This window comes from Oryctolagus cuniculus, chromosome 4 (assembly GCF_964237555.1).
Source record: "Oryctolagus cuniculus chromosome 4, mOryCun1.1, whole genome shotgun sequence".
Classification (NCBI taxonomy): Eukaryota; Metazoa; Chordata; class Mammalia; order Lagomorpha; family Leporidae; genus Oryctolagus; species Oryctolagus cuniculus.
In genome coordinates this window covers 69,799,715-69,824,379 of record NC_091435.1, presented here as the reverse complement: position 1 = coordinate 69,824,379, position 24,665 = coordinate 69,799,715, and the positions used below count along the sequence as shown (strand labels likewise).

The 24,665-nt window shown below is 40.2% G+C and overlaps 1 protein-coding gene across 3 annotated transcripts in view; it reads right to left on the bottom strand.

Annotated features, from left to right (window-relative positions):
* Positions 1-6,058: 6,058 nt before the first annotated feature.
* The window catches only part of ATP6V1A (ATPase H+ transporting V1 subunit A), a 64,691-nt gene continuing 46,084 nt past the window's right edge, over positions 6,059-24,665 (bottom strand). For all 3 annotated transcript variants that reach the window (XM_051819038.2, XM_051819039.2, XM_070072120.1), the window contains 5 exons: positions 22,447-22,510; positions 18,125-18,328; positions 13,367-13,461; positions 10,543-10,714; positions 6,059-8,362 (listed from right to left, as the gene is read on the bottom strand). In XM_051819038.2, the coding sequence (XP_051674998.1) occupies positions 8,270-8,362; positions 10,543-10,714; positions 13,367-13,461; positions 18,125-18,328; positions 22,447-22,510 (628 nt within the window). In that variant the 3' untranslated portion in view covers positions 6,059-8,269. The remainder of the gene's footprint in view (positions 8,363-10,542; positions 10,715-13,366; positions 13,462-18,124; positions 18,329-22,446; positions 22,511-24,665) is intronic.

Genomic DNA, 24,665 nt, shown 5'->3' with positions numbered 1-24,665 from the left:
TTTTATTTAATATTTTATTTATTTTATTTTAAAGAAGCAATGGGAATAGGGATTTGGCCTAGCAGTTACCACACCTGTTAGGATGCCTGTAGCAGAGGGCATAGGTTCAAGTCCCTGCTCTGCTTCTGAGCAGCTTCCTGTTTATATGCACCTGGGAAGGCCACAGGTGATGGTTCAAGTAGCTGGGTCTCTGAACACCCATATAGGAGACCTGGATTGAGTTCCAGGCTCTTGCCTTTAGCCCGGCCTAGATGTGGCGGGGAGTGAGCCAGCAGACGGGAGATCTCTTTTGTTTCTACCTGTCTCTGCTTCTTTTTCTCTGTCTTTCAACAAAATTTTTTTAAATGTGTGTATACATAAAGAGCTAAATAAAAAGGTTAAATTGCTCTTGAAATTCAATTTAAGTAAAGCATATACTTGGGCCAATATATACCTGAAATCTTTCTAATGGTATTTTTAATGGTATTCTTACATTTTAACTGATACTAAAACAGTCTGGCTTTTTTTTTTTTTTTTTTTTTTAATTTGAAAGGCAGAGTTACAGAAAGGGAGTGAGAAAAACAGAGAGAGACACAGAGAGAGAAATCTTCCATCCACCACTTCACTCCCCAGTTGGCTGCAACAACAAGCACTGGGCCAGGCTGAATCCAGGAGCCAGGAGCTTCTTCCAGGTCTCCCTCATGAATGGCAGAGACTCAAGCATTGGGCCATCTTCTACTGCTTTCCCAGGCCCATTAGCAAGGAGCTGGATTGGAAGTGGAGCAGCCAGGACTCGAACCATTGCTCATATGGGATGCTGGTGTCCTAGACGGCAGCTTTCCCCATTATGCTACAATGCTGGCACAACTTCTTATGATTTTATGTTATTATATATTTTAACAAATACTGAGAAGTTTGGGTTCTCCTTTAATCAAATACTAAAGATCATGGGTTGAAGGCATTAAATGTTTGCCTTCATACAGTAAAATTCATAATACTACTGTATTCATCAGTGTCTCTCCTAAAACCATGTCATAGAAACAGAGCTATGTAGTGCAGGCTCATATGTTGTGCACTATCATGCCTGGGAAAATATATCCAAATTCATTTTTAAGGGCAAGGGTCAAACAGACTTTATGAAGGCTTCAAAATACTTGCATAGTATGCAATTTAAAAACAAAGACCATGGATATGATTTTATACAGTTGAAGGCAATTTGGGGCTTTTATACAAGCTGTCTCAAAACTCTGAGAGCAATTTTAAGACATCAAGCAAATGATAAATGTACTAGCTTCTTGGGACTTTTAATATAAGAGTTTTTAGGATGTTGGCTAAAAATTAAACTAAAAATTTTCTTGACAGATTAAAAAAAGAATTTTGGATCACAGGACAAATGCTGTTTGAAAATGGAATTAAATAATATTCTTTTGTAATTATATTCACAAACCAAGCCTGTGTATGACAAAATTGAAATATGTTGCAAAATTTGGATTCCTGGGCCGGTGTTGTGGGTAAAACCACTGCCAGGAATGCCAGCATTCCATTTGGGTGCAGGTTTGAGTTCTGGCTGCTCCACTTCTGATCTGGCTCCCTGCTAATGACCTGGGAAAGCAGCTGAGGATGGCCCAAATACTTGGTACCCTGTATCCACATAGGAGACCCGGATCAAGCTCCTGGCTCCTAGCTTCAGACTGGCCCAGCTCTGGCTGTTGGGGAGTGAACAAGTGGATGGAAGACCTCCCTCAATATCTCTCTCTTGCTGTCTCTCTGTAACTCTACTTTTTTTTTTTTTTTAATAAGTACACGTAATGGGAACATATTTTGAAACATGAGTTAGGGTTTCTTTTTTTTTTTTTTAAAGTTTTTATTTATTTATTTGAAAGTCAGAGTTACATAGAATAAAGGACAGGCTGAGAGAAAGAGAGGCCTTCCATCTACTGGTTCACTCCCTAGATGGCCGCAATGGCCAGAGCTGTGCTGATCTGAAGCCAGCAGCCAGCAGCCAGGAGCTTTCTCCAGGTTTCCCACATGGGTGCAGGGGCCCAAGGATTTGGGCCATCTTCTGCTGCCTTCCCAGGCCATAGCAGAGAGCTGGATCAGAAGTGGAGCAGCTGAGACTCAAACTGGCACCTATATGGTATGCCAGCACTGCAGGCGGTGGCTTTAGTCACTTCGCCACAGTGCCAGCCCCAACTCTGCCTTTCAAATTGTAAAAAAAAATTTATTCGTTTTTTAATTCTCCTGCATACAGAGCTTTAAATAGAAGAGAAGCTGCTAGAATAGAATCTTGCTTGTATTTCACAGGTATAACAATTATATTATTGGTAAAATTTCATGATTTAAGAAGACTTTGGGCCGGCGCCGCAGCTCACTAGGCTAATCCTCTACCTGCAGCGCCAGCACCCTGGATTCTAGTCCCAGTCGGGGCGCCGGAGTCTGTCCCGGCTGCCCCTCTTCCAGTCCAGCTCTCTGCTGTGGCCCGGGAGTGCAGTGGAGGATGGCCCAAGTGCTTGGGCCCTGAACCTGCATGGGAGACCAGGAGAAAGCACCTGGTTCCTGGCTTCGGATCAGTGCAGCGCGCCAGCTGTAGCGGCCATTTGGGGGGGGGGGGGGTGAACCAACGGAAGGAAGACCTTTCTCTCTGTCTCTCTCTCTTTCACTGTCTATAATTCTCTCTCTGCACTGTGTAACTCTGCCTGGCAAAAAGAAAAAAAAAAAAAGAGAGAGAGAGAGAGAGAAGAAGAAGAGGAGGAGAAGGAGGAAGAGGAGGGGGAGGGGGAGGAGGAAGAAGAAGAGGAAAAAGAAGAAGACTTTGTCTTATTGTTAGAAATTATTCTTAGCCTGAGTCAGAATACATATTAATCAGCAAAGTACTGTTTTAAGAGGCATCTTTTTTTAAAATTATTTATTTATTTGAAAGGCAGAGTTAGAGAGAGAGAAGAATAGACAGAGAGAATCTTCCATCCGCTGGTTCACTCCCAGATGGCCACAACCATCAGGGCTGGGCCAGGCCGAGACCAGGAGCCAGGAGCTTCATTGAGGTCTCCCACGTGGGTGGCAGGGGACCAGGGACTTGGGCCATCCTCTGCTGTCTTCCCAGGTGCATTAGCAGAGAGCTGGGTCGGAAGTGGAGCAGCTGAGGCTGGAACCAGCACCCATATGGGATGCCAGTGCCACAGGCAGTGACTTAACTCACTATGCCACAGCAGAGGCACCTCTCTCCCTCAAACTTAATTGATAAACCTGATAATGCTGAGATTATGATAATACTAGTTAACATTTGAGAGACCACCTTGTAAAATTTAAGTCTCCTATGTTACACAGAGTAACGTTTCCCAAAACTCGCTCTATGGTAAGAATTAACTGGAATTTGGTAAATTGATTTCCCTACCCTTTCCCTTAACCAGAGATGTCAATTCAAGTTGGTTTGGGGCAGGGCTTGGGAACCATGTTTCTCATATTCAGACAAGTTTGAGACACAGCTGGTAAGGACATAATTATTTAAAAGATTAAACCTACTTTTAACAGTCATTCATTGTTACTTGAGGGTTGTTGATATTATATTCAGGTATAATAGCTACCCAACTACCTATTTATATCCAAGAGGCTATGCCACTGTGAATTAGACAGCATTTTATGCATTGTATAATAAAAGAATGTGTAGTCTGGTAAGCTTACTATTCTGAGAACACACTGTTCTTCAAATCCTGGTGAGCTAGCTGGCAAAGTCAGCTATTGGTTGCAAAGAGAACTTAAATCTCCTGAACTGAAAAATTTAAATCTATCACCACTGATAGATTGCAAGTTTACAAATCAAACAAAAACATTTATTATTCAATAAAACCTAAAAGTACTTTTAAACCACCACGATATATATAATATATACATACATACATACATATATATTTATTTATTTATTTGAAAGGCAGAGTTATAGAGATGCAGAGGCAGAGGCAGAAAGTTCAGTCTTCCATCTGCTGGTTCACTCTGCAGATGGCCGCAATGGCCAGAGCTGTGCTGATCCAAAGCCAGGAGCTGGGAGCTTATTCTCAGTCTCCCACAGAGGTGCAGGGACCCAAGGACTTGGGCCATTTTCTACAGCTTTCTCAGGCCATACTAGAGAACTGGAGCAGCCAGGACTCCAATTAGTGCCCATATGGAATGCCAGCACCACAGGTGGCAGCTTTACCTTCTACGACACAGTGCCAGCCCCACTATATATTTCTTAGTACAAAACCAGTCCAAGAGGTCTTAAATGTACCTTGTGAAAAAATTGCATGAATTTCAAAATGTTTTGCACCAAAGTAAACTTACCTTTTAATTCCATTTCAACTGACTTTAACTGTTATTCTAACATCAAACACCTATACATTAGTTTCATGTTTCTGAATTTTATTTAGATGGAACCATATAGTACATATTGTTTGGCTTCCTCAAACATTGTTTGTGGGGTTCATGCATATTGTTGCATTAAATCTGATTTTTGTGTAGTATTTCATTTTGTGAAAATTATGTGACTATACCAGTTTACTTCAATTCTTCCAAACTCCATTTAGGTCTATTATAAATAGTGCTGCCATGAACATTTTGGTATATGTCTTTTGGTGAATATATGGGTATTCTGATGCACACAGACCAAAAAATGAGATTCCTGGGGCTGGCACTATGGTGCAGTGGGTTAAGCCACAGCTCTAACACTGGCATCCCATATGCATCAATTTAAGTCATATGGTGGCCATTTAGGAAGTGAACCAGTGGATGGAAGGCCTCTCTCTCTCTCTGCCTTTCAAAAAAATAAATTTTTGTTTTTGACAGGCAGAGTTAGACAGTGAGAGAGAGACAGAGAAAGGTCTTCCTTCCGTTGGTTCACTCCCCAAATGGCCGCCACGGCCGGTGCACTGTGCCGATCCGAAGTCAGGAGCCAGGTGCTTCCTCCTGGTCTCCCATGCAGGTGTAGGGACAAAATACTTGGGCCACAGAAGAGAGCTGGACTGGAAGAGGAGCACCCAGGACAGACTCCGGCGCCCTGACCGAGACTAGAACCCGGAGTGCCGGTGCCGCAAGCGGAGTATTAGCCAAGTGAGTCGCGGCACCGGCCAATAAATAATTTTTTTTAAATAAAAAGGCAATGGGACTTCTGCATCATTAGGTATTACTAATTCAACTCTGTAGATTCTATCAACATAATTCTCCAAAGTGACTGTTACAGATTTACATCCTCTCCAAAAATGTGTTTCAGTTATTCCTCATGCTCACCAACATTTGGTATTCTCTCACTTTCCATTCTAGCCATTTAATACACTATTTAAACTCAGATACTTAATTTCAGAGTTAACTTCCGGGGGAATCTCAGGTTGACCTCTTAGAACTGTAGTAGCATTTTATCACATGCTACTTGAGAAAGTGTTCTTATGTGATAGCAATACACTAAAACTAGCATGCTAAAAATACCCGGATATTACCTAATGGATGAAAAATTACTCTCCCTCAAAAAATAAACCTTCCCACCACTTCTAAAGTATTTCTGTACATAAACTTGGCCCTCCGTGGTAAGAGTTATTCATCCTCCACTTCTGTCATTGCTTCAGAAATGGGTCCTAGGTAACACATGAATTTGCTGTGATGCATGTTGCTACACTGGATTTTAAATCGTTCATTTGGCTTGCAAAAATCATGAATTATAAAGCTTTAATTCACTTGCCAAAAATTGAAACGAGTACCACTTATCTACTTTAATTGGGAAGTGAATTTTTAGAAACCATTCACTTTTAAATTTAAAGTGGAATTCTGTGTACTCTATTTCCAAATCATAATGGAATACGATTATAGGACTTTACAGGCTATAATGAGGGTTCCATTTAAGATATTAAGTAACTGCCTATAAATGGACGAGTTCCCAGCTCCTGGCTTCAGCCTGATACAATCACCTGTGTTCAGCAGATCCAGTCCTGGCTGTTAAGAGCATTTGAACCAGTGGGTGGGAGACCTCTCTCTGTATCTCCAATAAATAAACAGGATAAGGTGTCATGTTTTCTATTAGATTCTAGCCCCTCCCCAAAAAAGAAAAAACAAAACTATGTTAATTTAAATCCACTTTTTATTCTTTCATAGATTTTTTTTTAACAATTATACACAACTTTTAACATAAAGAGTGAAATCTCAAGGATAGAGAGGCAATACATAGATAGCCTCTTCTCTTCGTTCTTTAGGATGGAAGGAAATTTCCGAAGGGTACAATGTGTGAGATTTAACACTGGAAAAATACATATGAAACTTGTTTAACTGGCTCCTGTTTTGGACCAGGTACAGCACAATAAATATAGAACTGCATCATCTTTTTAAAAGAGCGTTGTAATTTTAACACATTCTTACTAAAGGAATACGATCAGTGACCAGTCTGAAATCCTACAACATACAGGTGAAGGGACGCGTACAGTGAATATCTGAGCAGTTTCTCTGGCATCTTCACACTCATACATCAGCATTCTTAAAGGAGTGAGAATGGACATCTCAAATTAAGAACAAATAACAAACTTGGGCAAATGTTCTTTGCATCGTTTGCTACTATCATCATCCTAGTTTGTTGGTAGGTTTAAGGTAGGAGTAGAATGTTTTTGAAATCCCTTAAATTCCCACTAGTCCTGCAGCCTGTGGGTCAGAGGCCACTTTGGAAGCAAACTGATTAAGCAGCACCATTAAATCCACATTTCAACATCATTGCATAATTTTTTCTGTCAATATTCTGAAAGGTTAGAGAAAGTTCCTTGGAAGAACACCTTCCCTGATTAGCAGGCCACTACAAAAACATGTAATCTGCAAGGATTTAAACAAAACTGTATCTGAATTCTTTACTGATTGCACCTTTCCTTAACAGACCAAAAGAAATGCATTACCTAGAAATTTAAGTAATATGTTGAGGCATAAAGTCCTTTATTTATGCTATTACATTTGAACATTTGAGACTGTTTGTCGTGCTCACACATCCTTTCCTCTTCCCAAGGAGTAAGCAATGGTGCCAGCACTATTGGTTAAAAAAACTTAATGGGAAAATGTTGCTCTCAGGTGAGATGGGATGAAATGATCTTTTTTCACATGACCCAAATTCTGTCACCAGCAGATACAAGAATTAATTTCATCTCTACTAAACAAAATGGAAACTGTCATGTTGCTAGGGCCAAAGATAAACTGAGGAACCTTTTGAGTCTGAATCAAAAACCACGTGAAAGAAAGCCATGTTTTCTACAATTGGTAAATTGGTTGTTTCAAAATTCAGCACGTAAGCAAACATACAGACATGACACATGTCATTACTCTGTAAACACAACACGCCGCTGGCCCCAGCAATCATTACAGCCCAGCTGATCCTTGAGGGCACACTCAGCCTTTAATGTCTACTGTGTATCTGCTCTGTGGCATTTTACTTCCCATCACACTGCCACAGGATTCTTACAAGCCTGGGCTGCTAAGACGTTTAAGGAAAAAAAAGAGGGTATGATGTGGATCACATTTCCAGTGATTGTTTTAAACGTCATTTTAAAAAGCATTTCCTAGCAATGCAACATATAATAGTCCTTGATACTGAATTTTTCCTACTGAAATAAAGTAAGCTTTACTAAGATGATGTTAATTGAAGTTTGACCACCTGACTTTTTACACTTTTTGAAAAGGTACTGATTCACATATTGTGCTGAGCTCCACAAATGCCTGTTTTAAAAACAATATAGTTCCCCATAAGTATTCCTGATTTATATGGGGGAAGTAATGCATAATTGGAACATTAGTCATTCTTTTTTTTTTTTAAAGTAAATATTTCCTGCAAAGCAGAAACTTAGCAAGATGCTAACCTGCAAATGACCTTACCACACAGATACTGAGGCATTTCACAAGTGCCGAACAAAAAATATAGAAATCTTGCCTTGCGTTGCAAATCCATTGCAAAGAGAATACATGCAGTAGTCCTGTATACAATTTAATGCAGAAAAGGAAAGGGCAAACTTAGGACAAGGAGGGTTTTCACCCTACACACACGTTTACAGTAGTGTAGCCATTATATATCATATTTACTACATTCACCACTTGGGTTAAAGGGGCAGAGAGGTCCTTCAAACACTAGAACAAAGGAATGTTTGTTTTACTTTAAGACCTACCAAATGAAACAGGGAAACAAATGATAACACACATAGGCACTAGTCTCAAAGCTTCACAATAAAGAAGTAAGGGTTTGAGATGAGAAATTTAGGAAAATATACACATCAGTCTGCTGAGGAAAAAGATGAAAGAAATCACAGTTCTAATCTTCAAGGCTACGGAATGCATTCTGCATATCTTCAAGAAGTTGTGCATAGTCACTCTTGATTTTTGCCTCACCGTCTTTCACTGGATCCTGAAGAAAAGACATTACAAATTCAATTTACCTTTGGAAAATAATTTTCAGAATGTGAGGACCAGGGTAAGTGTGGCAAATTTAAAACACTTTAATCATTTTGTATTTTGCTTGCTAACTGCATTTAAAGACCAATGGATTTATCCGCTACCATGTGTACAGTAGTGTGAAAGTACAGTTATCATATATTAGATGCACAAGAATGCTTGTATATGATAATTGTGAGTTAATTTAGTCAAATGAGAATTTTCTATCCAAGGTCTAGTAGTATCATAATGAGATAGAGAAGTAAAATTTGGAAAATAATCTCAAAATGTACCATACTTAAAAATCTTTACAGAAAGCAACTTAATTGAATACCATGGATAAAAGAGAATTTAAAATGTTCAAGCTCTTTGACCCAATAATTCCACTTTTAGGAATCTATGCTAAGACAACATACAAAACCAATGACATGAACAACCACATGACTTTCTGACACTAACAACTGGAAATTTCCTAACGCCTAAAAATAGGAAAATAATACTTTTCAGCTATAAAATGCTAAAGAAGATTATTTAATAATATTTAAAAATACCCATAATGTTAATTTGACAGCACATAAATAGAAAATGAGATATCATCTTTATTCACACAACCAGAAATCATCACTATTACTGGTATAAAAGAAATGATTTCTTAAGACAAATTGAACATCAAATTAAACATGGAAGTTTTTTGTAACCCAGTGTTTTCTTTTTTTTTTTTTTTTACATTCTGTACCATGAATATATCTCCATGTCTTTGAAAAAAGATGTTAATGTCTTCATGACACATTATTTTATGGACATACCATAATGGATTGCTGGCTCTTTTTGGGAGGCACAGAGAGGAAGAAACAGAGGGAGAGGGAGAGAACAGAGAGAAAGCATATGTACCACCATCTACTGGTTCACTCCCCAAATGGTCACAAAACCAAGGGCAGGAGCCAGGAACTCAATCCAGGTCTCCCTCTTGGGTGATAGAAACCCAATCAGCTGAGTCATCACTGCATTAGCAGCATCTGCATTAGCAGGAAGCTAGAATCAGGAGCTAGAGCTGGGCATTGAACCCAAGTACTCCAACTTGTTACGTGGTCACCTTAAAAAGCTAGGTTAAACACCCACCCCTTGGATGACATTTTAAAAGTTTAATAAACAACCTTTCACATATATCTGCATCAAAAATCTGATTATTTCCTTGACCAATATCTCAAAGTGGAATGACCAGGTCCTGAAAAGTATTTTTTTTTTTTTTTAAGTTTTACTTAGGGCTGGGCCAAGTCAAAGCCAAGAGCCTGAAACTCCACCCAGGGTCTCCCACATGGGTGCAGGGGCCCAAGTATTTGGGCCCTCTGCTGCTGCTTTCCCAGGTGCATTAGCAGGGAGGTGGATCAGAAGCTGACAGCAGCTGGGACTTGAACTGGCATCCATATGAGACACTGGTGTTGCAGGCAGAGCCTTAACCTGCTGTGCCACAATACTGGCCCCCTCAAGAGTGTTAATATTTTTAAATTATTGGTACAATAAGGGCTTGTATGTGCAAGTTTATTTTTAAACTATAATGTAACACACTATATGAATACAATACTTTAACAATTTATGTAAAGAGAATCATTCCCAATGGGTGATTAGTAAATATACCTGGATATTGTGACTTAGAGTTAATTCAGCTTATCAAATATTCTAAAAACAATCTATGTATTTGAGGTCCTACCAACAATTTCATTTAACTATTTTCACTTGTGTTTCTCTGTTCTAAAAGTACAAGAGGCCATGCAACAGTTAAAAATAATGTGTAACAGATGCTATCTGAAATAAGTAAACAGAGCAGACGTCATTTCAGAGAACACAGGTGGGGAGATGGTAATTGGTACCTGATGTAAGGTAATTGCTGCTCAGAAATGAATTTAGCTCTAAACTGCCTGACGGCCAAGACAAACGGGACAACACATCAGCATTTATTTTAGACGTGACATACTGTAATTCATTAGGATTCCAACTTGAACTTAACTTTGAAGACTATGCTGGCTTTACATAACTCTGACCATGTGTACAATGATAAATGTAACTATCCCATATCAGGTTTGCAAGTCAAGCAGTTATAAAATTTAAAGAGAAATATTTTGTACTAAAAAAGTTATAGCTGAAATGAAGTTATACCTTGAATTTCATGGAAGAAAGTTTATAGAGGATCTCTCCCATGTGTTCACGGATATTGGACCACGTGATTTTATTGTCACTCTGGGCAGTGGTTTCAACAGCTCTACGGGCCATATCATAAAATGCAATCATGTTGGACAGCATCCCTACAGTCTTGTAGAATGGGCAGAACCTAGGGCAAATGAAGGTTAAAAAGAAATGAACAAACTCCAAAGCGGTTCATATCTTATATAAAACTATCTATAAATACCAGAGAATTGGCTTCTTCATCTAAATGTGCAAATTGGATGGCATATATATTGGATGCCACATAAGGGATGGAAAAGAGGAAGACCAGTAATTACTTACCCAAGCCTTTGGACAGAGCTAGTTCATGATATGGGATGTACGGATAGAGGAAGGCATATATTGTTTATTAAGAGTGATACTGATTTTTCTCCAATGAAATCAACACAGGAGGAACAATGAAACAGTATTGCTACAATCTAATGAGTCTCCAAGGGTTCATTTTTATACAAAGCAGTTAAATAAGTAACCCACATGGTAAAATAACAGAGTTGTAAAGGCTCCCTTGTGATAGGTTAAGGTTTAATGAATAATGGGAAAGCAGGAAACTCTAACTTTCTAAAGTTAGTAATAGCCTTTTTCCCTTTAATGTGTTTATTTTCATTTACCAATACTCCTCCCCTACCTTTTTAAAATTTGACAGAGAGATAGACAGAGAAACCCTCCCATTCACTGGTTCACTCCCAGAATGCCCACGATGGGCCTGGCTGGGGCTGAAGCTGGGAGCAGGGAACTCAACCCAGGTTTCTCACACAGGGAGCAGAACCTCAGTCACTTGAACCATCACTGTTGCCTCTGAGGATCTTCATTAGCCAGAATCTAGAGTAAGGAGCCAGAGCTGGGAATTGAACCCCAGGTACTCCAATGAGGGATGCGTGTCTTAACTGGAGGTTAAACAACACCCCTCCTCTCCTTAAACAACAACAAACTGTCCTTTCAATAACAGACACATGAGTGAATATTCAGCTTGGATAACACATTTATATCAACTTTCTGACACGTTTAAACATTTTGCATATACCATTTCACCTTATTACACCCTTTCCAAAGAAGTTTCCTCTTGTTCTCTTTGTGTGGGCGGTTCCTGGAGCTTCTCAGGTTCCTGACACATGGCAGATGTTTGAGGTTTATGACATGTTGGCATATTTTCTGCTTGTCCTACAGTCTGGCAATCCTTCTGTTTGCTCAGTTCCCTCTCTGTTTCTGATATGGAACCAACTATGATTTGAAGGAGAAAAGCTAGCCTGGGATGAAAGGCCTCAAATTCTTGATGTTTAAAAGAAATAGGAGCTTTAAACAAGCAAAGAGAGTAGCAAAGCCAATAATGAAAAGAAGTGAATACTAGGTCAGGGTGGCAGGAGCGCTTAACACAGACTTTGGCAGAGCGAAGCGTAGGGCTTGTGAGAAGTGAGACAGGAAAGTAGAGTGTCATTATTTAGGAAACGAGTGAAAGAGAATGAGTCCTGGAAAGAAGTGAGGAAAGCCTCTGAGGGAAGTCAATTTAATTCTAGACGGATGTACAAGAGTAAAAAAGCTCACAGAAAATACATATTATGAAAAACCACGCACGGATTTCAAAACCTTTTTGTATCAAAATAAACTCATTTAACTCCATTTCCCATGAATTTTTTGAAGTTTTCGTGTGTATGAGCAAAAATTATTGTCATAACTGGACAAGTGAGCCAATTAAGTAAGGGTGAGGCATAGTGCATCATTAAAGTCTGCTACAAACATACAAAACAAACCAATATACTCAGTCATAGTATATCTGAATGAGAAAAAGTGATTTCTATTTATCTTGCCATAACACACTTCATGGGGTCTTAAAAAGGTCATGGAAAATATCAATTATGAAAAAAATACACAGATTTCAAACACTTTCGTACAAAATGAACTTTTATTTAAAAAGATTTATTTATGTATTATTTATTTGAAAGGTATAGCATCAGAGAGAGGAAAGGAGACCTTCCATCTGCTTGTTCACTCCCCAAGTGGCTGCTATTTAAATACTATCCCTGTTATTGCCAGGTTTGGTCCAGGCTGAAGCTAAGAGCAAAAACGTGATCTAAGTTTCCTATGTGGGTGGCAGAGACCCAAGCACTTGCACCATTATCCACTGCCTTCCCAGGCTCCTCAGCAAAAGGCGCTCGACTGGAAGCAGCACAGGAACTTGAACCAGCCCTCTGATATGTGAAGCCAGCATTGGAAGCTGCAGCTTAACCCACTGTACCATAATGCGAGCCCCTAAACTTGACTGTTCACTCCATTTTCCAAGAACTTTTTGAAGCACCTTGTTAGTAAAATGGCGCACAGTCTCATCTATGGCTCAATGTACACCTTAGACATCATCTGAGACTCTAGACCCCTCCACCATTGCTGGAAGCCAGGTGGCCAAATGGCCCAACCACTGGCATCAGCTCCACCCCAACCTTAATGGGATTCGCTGCTCCTGCTTCCCTGCCCACCCCCACACCCCAAGCAAAATTTTAAGAGGATCTGTTCCAGAGCACGTGGCTTTCTTTCTCTCCGTCTCGTGATCTCTCTCCCTCACTCTCTCTGTCTCTTGATCTCTCTCTTACAATCTCCTTCTCTCTTTTTCCTTCTTTGCCCCTTTCCTCTGGTCGGTCGGGTTTCCCCAATAAACTCTTTCCCTTACTCCGATGTTTGGTGTGTTTTGTGGTAACCTTATACACTTCAAATGAAATTTCAAATTTTATCTGAAAATCTTCAAATAAAAAAGGTAATCAATATACCTTACCTGTCATAAGGAGTATATCCATTTTGTTGTAGGAAGTCATCTTTGATAAGTTTTGCTACCTCCAGAGTGATTTTATCTGTTTCTGCCAAAGACGCCTAGAAGACAAAATGAGATATTTTTAGAAATTTACTTCCTCAATGCAGGTCTAATGGTAGCAATGGATCAGCAAGTGGAAACTATACACATAGTTAACACATGGTCACCAATCATTAATAAATTCACTTTGTAATTGCCTTTTTTTTTTCATTTAAAGATTTGTTTATTTGAAAGGTAGAGTTAGAGAAAGAGAGAGAGAGAAGGAGAGACAGAGAGATTGTCCAATCTGCTGGTTTATTCCCCAAATGGCCGCAATGACCAGGGCTGGGCCTTACAGAAGCCAGGAGGCAGAAGCTTGGCAACTGCTTGTGATGAATGGTTTTACTAACTGTGGTAAAGAGCACATAATAGAAAATTTACCACTATACCTATTTTTAAGCATACAGTTTGCTAGCATTAAGTTTATTCCCATTGATGTGAAACAGTCTCTGTGGGGAGCAATCCGGACTAGACTGAGTTACTGGAATTAAGACTTATTCTATGCATCTGCTCTCCCACAATATGGCGATGGGAGAGAAGTAAACAGCTTCCGCACAGCTGCCTCCAGTTCAACTAATAAACTGTAGGACTTGCTCCTGATTGGAGGAGAGCAGCGTACTCGGCGTGTGGGCAGCCGAGTTAGGATTGGCGGAGGAGGACTATAAAGGAGGAGAGAGACGGCATGCACCAGGAACATCTAAGGGGAACATCTAGCTGAAGGAATACCTGTGCAGCCCCCCAGAAAGCCGGCCGGCGGTGTGCCGCTCCCCTGCGGAAGTGGGGAATGTGGCCAGGGGGAACTGCCCTTCCACGGAGGTGGAAGGGATAGTAGCCAACCCGGGAAGAACCAGCAGCAAACCCGGGGAGGGCCGAGCAGACGAAAGAACAGCGCAGGGTCCTGTGTCGTTCCTCCACGAAGACGGGGAGCGACAGTCTCCAGAATTTTCCTTTTGCACATCTGAAACTCTCCTCATTAGACAGTAACCCATGTCTCTTCCCTCTTGCCGGTTCCTGGTAATCATTCCTCTAACTCTCTGTTTCCAAGGATCTATTTTAGATAACTCCTCTAAGTGAAATCATACAGTGTTAGGCTTTTTGTGGCTAGTTTATTTTGCTTAACACAATGTCCTTAAGGTTCATCAAGTTACAGCATGTGACTGATTTCCTGGCTTTTAAATAATACCCCACTGCATGTCTACCTCACATTTTGTTTATCCATTCATCCACAGATGTACCTCTGGGTTGCTTTCCCTTCTTGGTTATTGTGACTAATGCTGCTATGAACACTGGAGTGCAAACTGGCTGCTGCTCATTTCCTGAAATGCTTCTTTACATACTGGCTTGCTAAATATTTGAATTCTCAGTCTTAAGTCTATTTCACAGAAATCTATAGAACCCAGTTAACTCTTTTTTTTTTAATACTAGGCAGTGTTTAAAACTATGAAGTATAGTATGCTTCACTTTTTAAATATTAGTGTCTCAAAAGCCATAACTTTTGCAATCACCTATCAGCCTTGAGAGATAATAGCACTATAGCTAACAAACCAGTAAAGATTTCTTGGGCGTTGTGAGGGGAAAGAACAGGCTCATTGAGTTAATTACCCTCTTGTATTATTTCGATGCAGAGTTCCCTGTCTTCGGTTTTTTATTTTCCTTTTTTGAATTTAAATCCCTTTTACCTCTATTCTTTTCAACCTATAAAAATGTGTTCTGTGTATACGCTTTCATTTGCATTCCTGTGAAATGTATATTTTATACTGTCCAAATGCTTTTAGTTATGTAGAACATTCTTACTTGTGTCTTCAGCATTTTTGTTAAGATCCATCCAGGTCGCTGGGTGCCATGTGGTCTGTGCTTCCAACTCCTGTACTGTTTATTCTCTGTGGCGTGTCTCCTTCCTATTTCACCTTCCATCTTCTGCCCCCAGTAGAGTACATTCCGATTTCCCCTCATTCCCTGACACCACAAACGCCCTTTAGGGTCTGCCTGAGAATGTCCTTGGAGATATTATCCAGAAGCAGAAGTGCCAGTCTCAGGGCATGCAAGCAAGTCCTAGGAGAGCACTGCCCAGCATGGCAGCAGGTGATATGCCCACCACAACGCCTGGCAGCACTCAATGTTCTCGTTTTTGCCTTTCTAACTGGTGCAATGGATCTCATTACTGTTGGAGTGGGTCTCCACAGGCCTGTTAGCCTTTTGAGTTTCCTCTTCTATCAGCACTTTGCCCTTCCCCTTGTTCAGCTTTCTGTCAGTGTTCCAAGTTTCTTGTTAACTTACAGGAGATCTCTGTGTATGTCACGGACTTCCCCCAATTTGTCTTTGGTCTATTAACTTTACCCATGGTAGGCCTTTGCTTGTTTCTCCAAATAGTAAACAGCTTTCCCACACTGACTAAAAACATCCATCTTCCCCTCGCTGGGTTTATGGAATCATCTTTGCAGTATCAAGGATCCACATATATATGAGTTTGTCTCTGTTCTATTCCACTGATCTGTTATTTCACCAGTATCACTGTTTTATTACAATGATTTTATATTAATAACCATTGGGGAGGAAGATCCCTCTTTACTCTTGTGAATCTTTGTGATGTTAATCATTTGCTCAGAAGACTTAACAGGAAACTTGATTGGCATCACTCTGAACTTACAGATTAAAAAGAAGTGGTATCTTTCGAATACACCATCCCATCCAAGAGCATGGACTGTTTTTAGATTATCTTCTGTTTTATTTATTAGTTTAACAATGTTTTCCATAGAAGAAATGTATATTTCTGGTTAGTTCCTATACTCTAGTTTTTCTTACCACTGTGAACATCTTAATTTTGGTTTTATCATCTAATCAGCATTGCTAGTAGTGAGACATTTTCTTTATTTGTGTTTATCTTCAATCAGGACACTCTCACCAAACTCCTTAAGTAAAATGTGTTCCCTAGGTCTTAATATATTACTTTTAATAAATTAAAGAAGTTACTCTCTATTCCTTGTTTGCTAAGAGGTTTCTAAAAATTACAAATAAGGGAGTGGCATTGTGAATATAGTGGGTTAAGGCTGTTGCCTGAGACACTGGCATACAATATTAACGCCAGTTCAAGTTCTGGCTGCTCTACTTCCAATCTAGCTCCCTGCTAATCCATCTGGGAAAGCAGAAGATGGCCCAAGTGCTTGTGTTCTTGCCATTCACGTGGAGACCCAGATGGAATTCCAGACTCCTGGCTTCAACCTGGCCCAGCCCTGGCCACGGCGGCCATTTGGGGAGTGAACCAGGGGATGGAAGATATCTCTGTCTCTAACTCTGTTTTCAAACAAATAAATAAATCTCTAAAACAAAATCACAAAAAAGTAATGAACTTGAGACATTTTACCTACATTGAGACAGAATTTTTCCATTACATAGGTTACATTAGTGAATTATAATAATACTTTTTTCTTTGTTGAATCACATTTGCATTCTCCTGACAAATTTTACTTGCTCAGAAGTATTATTATCTAGAATACCCTACTGGGACTAGGAAAGCTAATTTTTAATTTTTATACTACATTTATAAAGAAAATTGTCTATAATTCTATTTTCTTGTATTGCCTATATGTAAAAGTTTTCTGTTTCTTACTCCTGCTCATAGCTCTACAGTACTTTTGATAATTGATACTTACTATAATATTATGTATTAAATATAGGTACTTTAAAAATTTTGGTGCAAAAAAATTTGAAATCCATGCAATATTTCATAATACATATTCTCCATGAACTTTTTGAAGACCCTTTATATACATGGATTTCAAAATTCTTTGCAACAAAATACACTCATCTTTTGATTCTAGTTTTCATGACCTTTTTGAACTATCTTCATACATGTATCTATGTATATTAGCTATGTAATAATACTATCTTTTGTTGGAAAAATTAGGGGATAACTTCCTAAGATCTAATAAAAAGAACAGAACCAGATAGCATTGCATACTATCTGAGAAGTCATTCAATTTTGGGATCTGATTTGGCCAAATTTAATTGTACCATCTTCCTCTGAAACATCAAGACAGAGACACAAGCATGTAAGTCACTTCATTAAGCACAAGGAAAAGCTCATTATTGGAGGACTAGAAAGCTGTAGTTCTGATTGCTAGCCCTAGTGCTCCTACAAAAATTCTTATCTCGTGCAAGGGTTAAAATGCTGCTTTCAGGACGCCCAGATCATATATCTGAGTGCCTGGGTTCTCGTCCTGGCCCCACTTCTGTCTACCTGCCTATCAGCACACAACCTTGAGCCATCATCTACTGCCATCCCAGACTAGGAAATCTAGATTGAGATCTGGGCTCCTAGTATTTGCAGATTGAACCAATGGATGGAAACTCTATTCTTGTTCATCTCTGTCTCTCTACCTTTTCAGATAAAATGAAAATAAATAAATAAAAAATTTTAAAATATATACTATCAGATTCTACTTTGTTTGGTGATGGTTACATTGCATTTCAAGAAACAAAAGTAAATCAAGTGTTTCTTTCTCATCTATAATATACCAAGGACTATGCTAAGCGCAATAAAGAATACAAAATTTCAAGTAATTTAAAATATTTAATAAATATTTACTATGCTATTCAAGAATCTGCATCTGTATGGTTTTACTTGTCCTTGTTAACACTCCAGTGTAACCCACAGATCTATCCTGCATGGTTTTAAGAACTCACCTTTCCCACAAGCTGTACAATCTCCGCCAGGTCCTCTTCTTCCTGCAGAATCTCCTTAGCTTTGGTCCTCAGAGGAACAAACTCTGTGAAGTGTTTGTCGTAGTACTCATCCAAGGCCCGCATGTACTTGCTGTAGCTGATGAGCCAATTGACAGAGGGGAAATGCTTACGTTGAGCTAGTTTCTTATCTAAGCCCCAGAACACCTGATTAAAAAAGGAAACACAAAAATGATTTTGCTTAAAAAATAAGTTTAAAAAAAGCATTAAAGTATTTGCTTGTGCTAAATATGCAATTCTATTCTTCATTGGTAAAGTGATAATCTTTTTAATATAAGACAAGTATAATTGAAATAGAATAAAACTTACAGAAAATATCAATTTTAAAATGTATTCCTTTCATTTTCAGGTTGGGAAATACCTACAAATCAAATTAAAAATTTATCTGATTTCCTTAATAGTATATCAAATCTGATAGCAAAAAGGAAAATTAATTGAGTTTTTTTAAAGATTTATTTATTTGAGAGGAAGAGTTATAGACAAAGGGAGAGATAGAATGAAAGGTCTTCCATCTGCTGGTTCACTCCCCAAATGGCTGCAACGGCTGGAGCTGGGCTGCTCTGAAGCCAAGAGCCAGAAGCTTCCTCCAGGTCTCCCACATGGGTGCAGGGGGCCAAGCACCTGGGCCATCTTCTGCTTTTCCAGGCCATTAGCAGAGAGCTGGATTGGAAGTAGAGCAGCCAAGACATGAATCGGTATCCACATGGGGTGCCAGCACTGGAGGTGGAGGTTTAACTTACCATGCCGTGGTGCTGGCCCCTAATTGACTCTTTCAGGGGCTAGCATTTGGTGCAGTGGTTAAGAAGCTGCATGGGATGTTCACATCCTAACTTAGAGTCTGGGTTTGAATCCTAGCTCCACTCCGGATTCCAGTTTCCTGATAATTTGCCCCTGGGAGGCAACAGGTGATAACTCGAGGAGCTGCGTCTCTGCTACCCACATGGGACATCTAATTGCATTCCTGGCTTCCGACTTCAGCCTAGTCTAGCCCAGCTGCTGTAGGCATTTGAGGAGTGAATCAGCAGACAGGAGATTTCTTTCTGTGTAAGTCTCTCTATCTGCCTTCCAAAAAGAATTTTTTTATAATTAAAACAAGAGACTATTATGGGTTAATATAAACACTGGTACCAGAAGGGGCTTATTGAGATGGTACAGATTTAAAATTTCTAAATGTTCAGATTAAATCAGTTCCCCATCACTAAGGCCCAATTCAGTGAGACTGATTAATCATTTTGCTAATGCCAATCATTCACAGGTATCTGACAGATTTAAAACTTTGTTCCTCTCCTTCTTAGAATTTAAAACCCAAAATTGTAGCAAATGTTAAAGACTTTCAGAGTTGTAAATTTAGTCTTTGTCACTTCATTATTTCATTTTGCATAGTACTCTACATTTTTGGTCTGTTTGTTCCTTTTTTTTCTCTCTTTAGCATTTTCTTTTCTTTTTTTAAAGTTATTTATTTATTTGAAAAGCAGAGTTAGAAAGAGAGAGAGAGAGAGAGAGAGAGAGAGAGAGAGAGACCTTTCATCCTCTGGTTCACTCTCCCAAATAGAGGCAATGACCAGGGCTGGGTCAAGAAGAAGCCAGGAGCCAGGAGATTCTTACTGGTCTCCCAGTGTGTGCAGGATCCAAGTACATAGGCCATCTTCTGCTGCTTCCCCAGGCACATTGGCAGGGAGCTGTATCAGAAGTGGAGCAGCCGGGACTCAAACCAGCGTCTATATGGGATGCTGGCACCATGGGTGGCAGCTTTACCTGCTATGCCACAGTGCATGTCCTGGTATATTTGTATCTATAACTAGGATTACTCTGACTTAAAGAACCATATTAGGCCAGTGCCGTGGCTCAATAGGCTAATCCTCTGCCTGCGGCGCCGGCACACCGGGTTCTAGTCCCGGTTGGAGCGCCGGATTCTGTCCCAGTTGCTCTTCTTCCAGGCCAGCTCTCTGCTGTGGCCTGGGAGTGCAGTGGAGGGTGGCCCAAGTCCTTGGGACCTGCACCCACATGGGAGACCAGGAGAAGCACCTGGCTCCTGGCTTCGGATCAGTGTGGTGCGCCGGCTGCAGCGGCCATTGGGGGGTGAACCAATGGAAAAGGAAGACCTTTCTGTCTGTCTCTCTGTCTCTCTCTCTCTCAACTGTCCACTCTGCCTGTCAAAAAAAATTAAAAAAAAATTTAAAAAGAACAGTGTTAGTCTTACACACTAGTAATATTTGGCTATCTGGATGTATTTTCCATTTACATATTATTAAATTTATTACAAACTCAAGGTAATAAACTAAGAAAAAGCAGACCATATTATTTAAGACTCTGAAAATGAGGTAAATATTCTGTTTTTCCCATTTAAATAACACACATACTCATGAATATATCAATCTTTTTCTTTACTAAAGCTCTGGTTTGTACATATCTTTATTTAGGCTTCTTTATTTTTAAAAGGATTTATTTATTTGAAAGGATTTATTTATTATTGAATAGATGAGGCAGAGAGAAAGAGAGAGAGAGAGAGAGAGAATAGAGAGAGAATCTTCCATCTGCTGGTTCACTCCCTAAATGGGCTGGGCTGACCTGAAGCGGGGAGCTTCTTTCAGGTCTCCCATGTGAGTGCAGGGGCCCAAGTACTTGGGCCATCTTCTGCTGCTTTCCCAGGCCATAACAACAGAGAGCTGGATCAGAAGTGGAATAGCTACTGCAGGTGCAGGCTTTATACGTTACGCCACAATGCTGGCCCTTACTTAGGCTTCTTTTAAAGGTCAAGCTGCCTACCCACCCTGCCTTCTCACTGGGAAGCAGATACTATGTCTTCCAGCCTTGCTTTTACATGAATGTGGGTAAGGGAGTGAGTGGACTGATCATATCACTGTTTTGCCCAAGGCTCCCTGCCTGGGACCACGCTCTGAGAAGAAATCAAACTTCTGGGTTTTTGCCATTCGACATCTTTTAGCCTATTTGTTTTTAAAACTAGTACCACCATAACTTAAATAGTAGTGTTAGTCTTATACTAATAATGCTTTGATAGCTGGACGTGTTTTCCACTACACATTAGTAAGTTTATTATAAACCCTAAGAAGAAACAGTGCATTATTTAAAACTCCCGATGTTCAGAATGCTACTAAAGCAGACTTTACAATTACCTACTCTTCAGTGACTAAAGGAAACACTTCACAATGATTTTGAAAACACTAAAATAAAAGAAATATTTTAACTCCCCCCCCCCCCGCCCAAAAAAAACCTTTAAAGAAGCAGGAGTGTATTTAAATATGGAGGCAATCTAATAGTTTCTTTAAATGCCACTGGCTAGTCCCAGAGGGTGTTTTTCTTCAAGACACTGTATGGATGTCTAACAAGTTGATCTGGAACACTGAGAGTTTCATTCTATTTGGTTTTTCTGAGTTTTTTGGTTTTTATTCTTTCTTTTTTGTAAAGATGATTAATTAGTCCCAGGAAAGAGCCTCCAGATATGTAAAATACTGGTTTATTAAATATCATGGCTCCAGGCATAGTTTTGTCTTGGTCTTTCAACTGGTATATATAACTTTCAGAGCTCTTGCATTTCTAGAAGGGTCTGGTCTTTGAAATCGTGCCTTGGTGATCTCTGTGAGAGAGACCCCAGTGGAAAGAAGTGACCATCAAAGGATATACTTTTCTCTAAAGGGAGGAAAGAACTTCCACTCTGCTTATGGCCTTGTCTAAATACTTACAGAGACTGGATTCAAAAGTCTTCCATAGTCTTGGCAGCTCATGTCAAGCGCCTCGGGTGATCAGTGATGTCATACATCAGAGTGTTAACTGTTAAACTAACAACAGGAGTCATTGTGCACTTACTTCCCCTGCAGGACTTCTGTCCTTAATGAATTATATTATGAGAATTAATTGCAAAACTTGTTCTCAAACAATGTTTTTTCTGTGTGTGTGCAAATTGTTGAAATCTTTACTTAGTATAGAGTTGGTCTTCTGTGTATAAAGTTAATTGAAAACTAATCTAGTGGAGAATGGGAAGTGGTGTGGGAGTGGAGGTGGGAGGGTGGGTATGGTGGGAAGAATCACCATATTCCTAAAGTTGTACTTATGAAATTTACACTCATTAAATAAATGATTTCTTTGGAAAAAAATGATGGTTTTACCTTTTTTTCTACACCAAAGCTATATAAAGCTTATAGATTAAATAGAGCAAATTTCTAAATTAAAAAATAAAAAAAAGAACAGCTGAAGTGGGGAAAGGTAGAGAAAGTCTCAGAAGTGGACTACATTATGGAAAGACATACCTGAACAATACCAAGAGTAGCAGATGTAACTGGGTCAGAAAAATCACCACCAGGTGGAGAAACACTAAAAAAGAAAAATAATACTCATTAGAATTTTTATGAAAAACAAATTGCTTATGAAGGTCAATATGAAAGTCAATTTTAATGCATATAACATTTTTTTTAATCTTTTTTTTTTTATTTGACAGGTAGAATTATAGACAGTGAGAGAGAGAGACAGAGAAAAAGGTCTTCCTTCCATTGGTTCACCCCCTAAATGGCCGCTAAGGCCGGCGCTGCACCAATCCGAAGCCAGGAGCCAGGTGCTTCCTCCTGGTCTCCCATGCGGGTGCAGGGGCTCCAGCACTTGGGCCATCCTCCACTGCCCTCCCAGGCCACAGCAGAGAGCTGGACTGGAAGAGGAGTAACCGGGACTAGAACCCGGTACCCATATGGGATGCTGGCACTGCAGGTGGAGGATTAACCAAGTGAGCCACAGCACCGGCCCCAAATGCATATAACTTTTTAATACAAGTAACTTTGCAAATGGCTTTTGGGAAGAAAATCTTCCATGAAAATCTTAAATAAAAGACAGTATTTAGTTGCAAATAAGAATGACAACAATTAAACACTTTCTAGTATGAAAAATGAGACAGATGTTTTATTATGATGTTTCATTATTCTAATTAAATAGATGAAGCACAAAGGAAGGAAAAGCTATGAGAACCAATATGGCTTTATGTAGTGATCATGAATGTTCACTTTGTTTTCACCATGAGGCAATCTCACCTTTACGTGTCTATAGCCTTCTAAGTTATTCCCAAGATACCGCGATTTGAATATAATAAATCAGTGAAGTCAAATCGATGGAACCAGAATATGCAGAGACGACCTAAACATATGGACCTTCAGAGAGATCCCTCGATGACAGTGGAGTACAATGTTGGTTAAAGGGTCTGGCATTGTGGTGTAGCTGGTAGAGCCACCACCTGCAATGCCAGCATCCCATGCCCTGTTTCCAATCAACTCCCTGCTGGTGTACCTGAGGGCAGAGGAGGATGGCTCAAGTGTTTGGGCCCTTGCACCTGAAAAACTGGATGAAGCCCCAGGCTCCTGGCTTTGGACTGGCACCGTCTCAGCCATTGCATCCATTTGGGGAGTGGACCAACGGATGGGGGAATCTCTCTCTATCTCTCTCTCTCTCTGTCTTTAGCACTGCCTTTCAAAAAAAAAAATGTTGGTTAAAAACCAATATCCCAAATGAGGCTAAATATGAACAAACTTCAAGAAGTTCAGGCAAAATGGAATTAAAATATTCTGGGCAAAAAGTTTTGAAATCCATGCATATAGAGTTTCCATGGGGGTCAGTGCTGTGGCGCAGTAGGTTAATCCTCCGCCTGTGGCGCCGGCATCCCTATGGGTGTGGGTTCTAGTCCCGGCTGCTCCTCTTCCAGTCCAGCTCTCTGCTGTGGCTGGGAAAGCAGTAGAAGATAGTCCAAGTCCTTGGGCCCCTAAAGCTGCGTGAGAGACCTGGAAGAAGCACCTGGTTCCTGCCCAGCTCCAGCCATTACGGCCACCTGAGGAGTGAACCAATGTACGGAAGATCTTTCTGTCTCTCCCTCTCGCTGTCTATAACTCTATCTCTCAAATAAATAAATAAGGCCGGTGCCATGGCTCACTAGGCTAATCCTCTGCCTGCAGCACCAGCACACCGGGTTCTAGTCCCGGTCAGGGCGCCGGATTCTGTCCAAGTTGCTCCTCTTCCAGTCCAGCTCTCTGCTGTGGCCCGGGAGTGCAGTGGAGGATGGCGCAAGTGCTTGGGCGCTGCACCCCATGGGAGACCAGGAGAAGCACCTGACTCCTGGCTTCATATCAGTGGAGCACGCAGGCCATAGAGGCCATTTGGGGGGTGAACCAACAGCAAAGTAAGACCTTTCTCTCTGTCTCTCTCTCTCTGTCTAACTCTGCCTGTTAAAAAAATAAAAAATAAAAAACAATTAAAAAAAAAAAAAAGAATCTCCGTGGCTGGTGGTGTAGCGGGTAAAGCCACCACCTGCAGTGCTGGTATCCCATATGGGCACTAGCTCAAGACCCAGCTGCTCCACTTCTGATCCAGCTCTCTTCTGTGGCCTGGAAAGCAGTACAAGATGGCCCAAGACCTTGGGCCCCTGCACCCACGTGGGAGACTTGGAGGATGCTCCTGGCTCCTGGCTTCAGACTGGCACAGCTCAGCTGTTGCG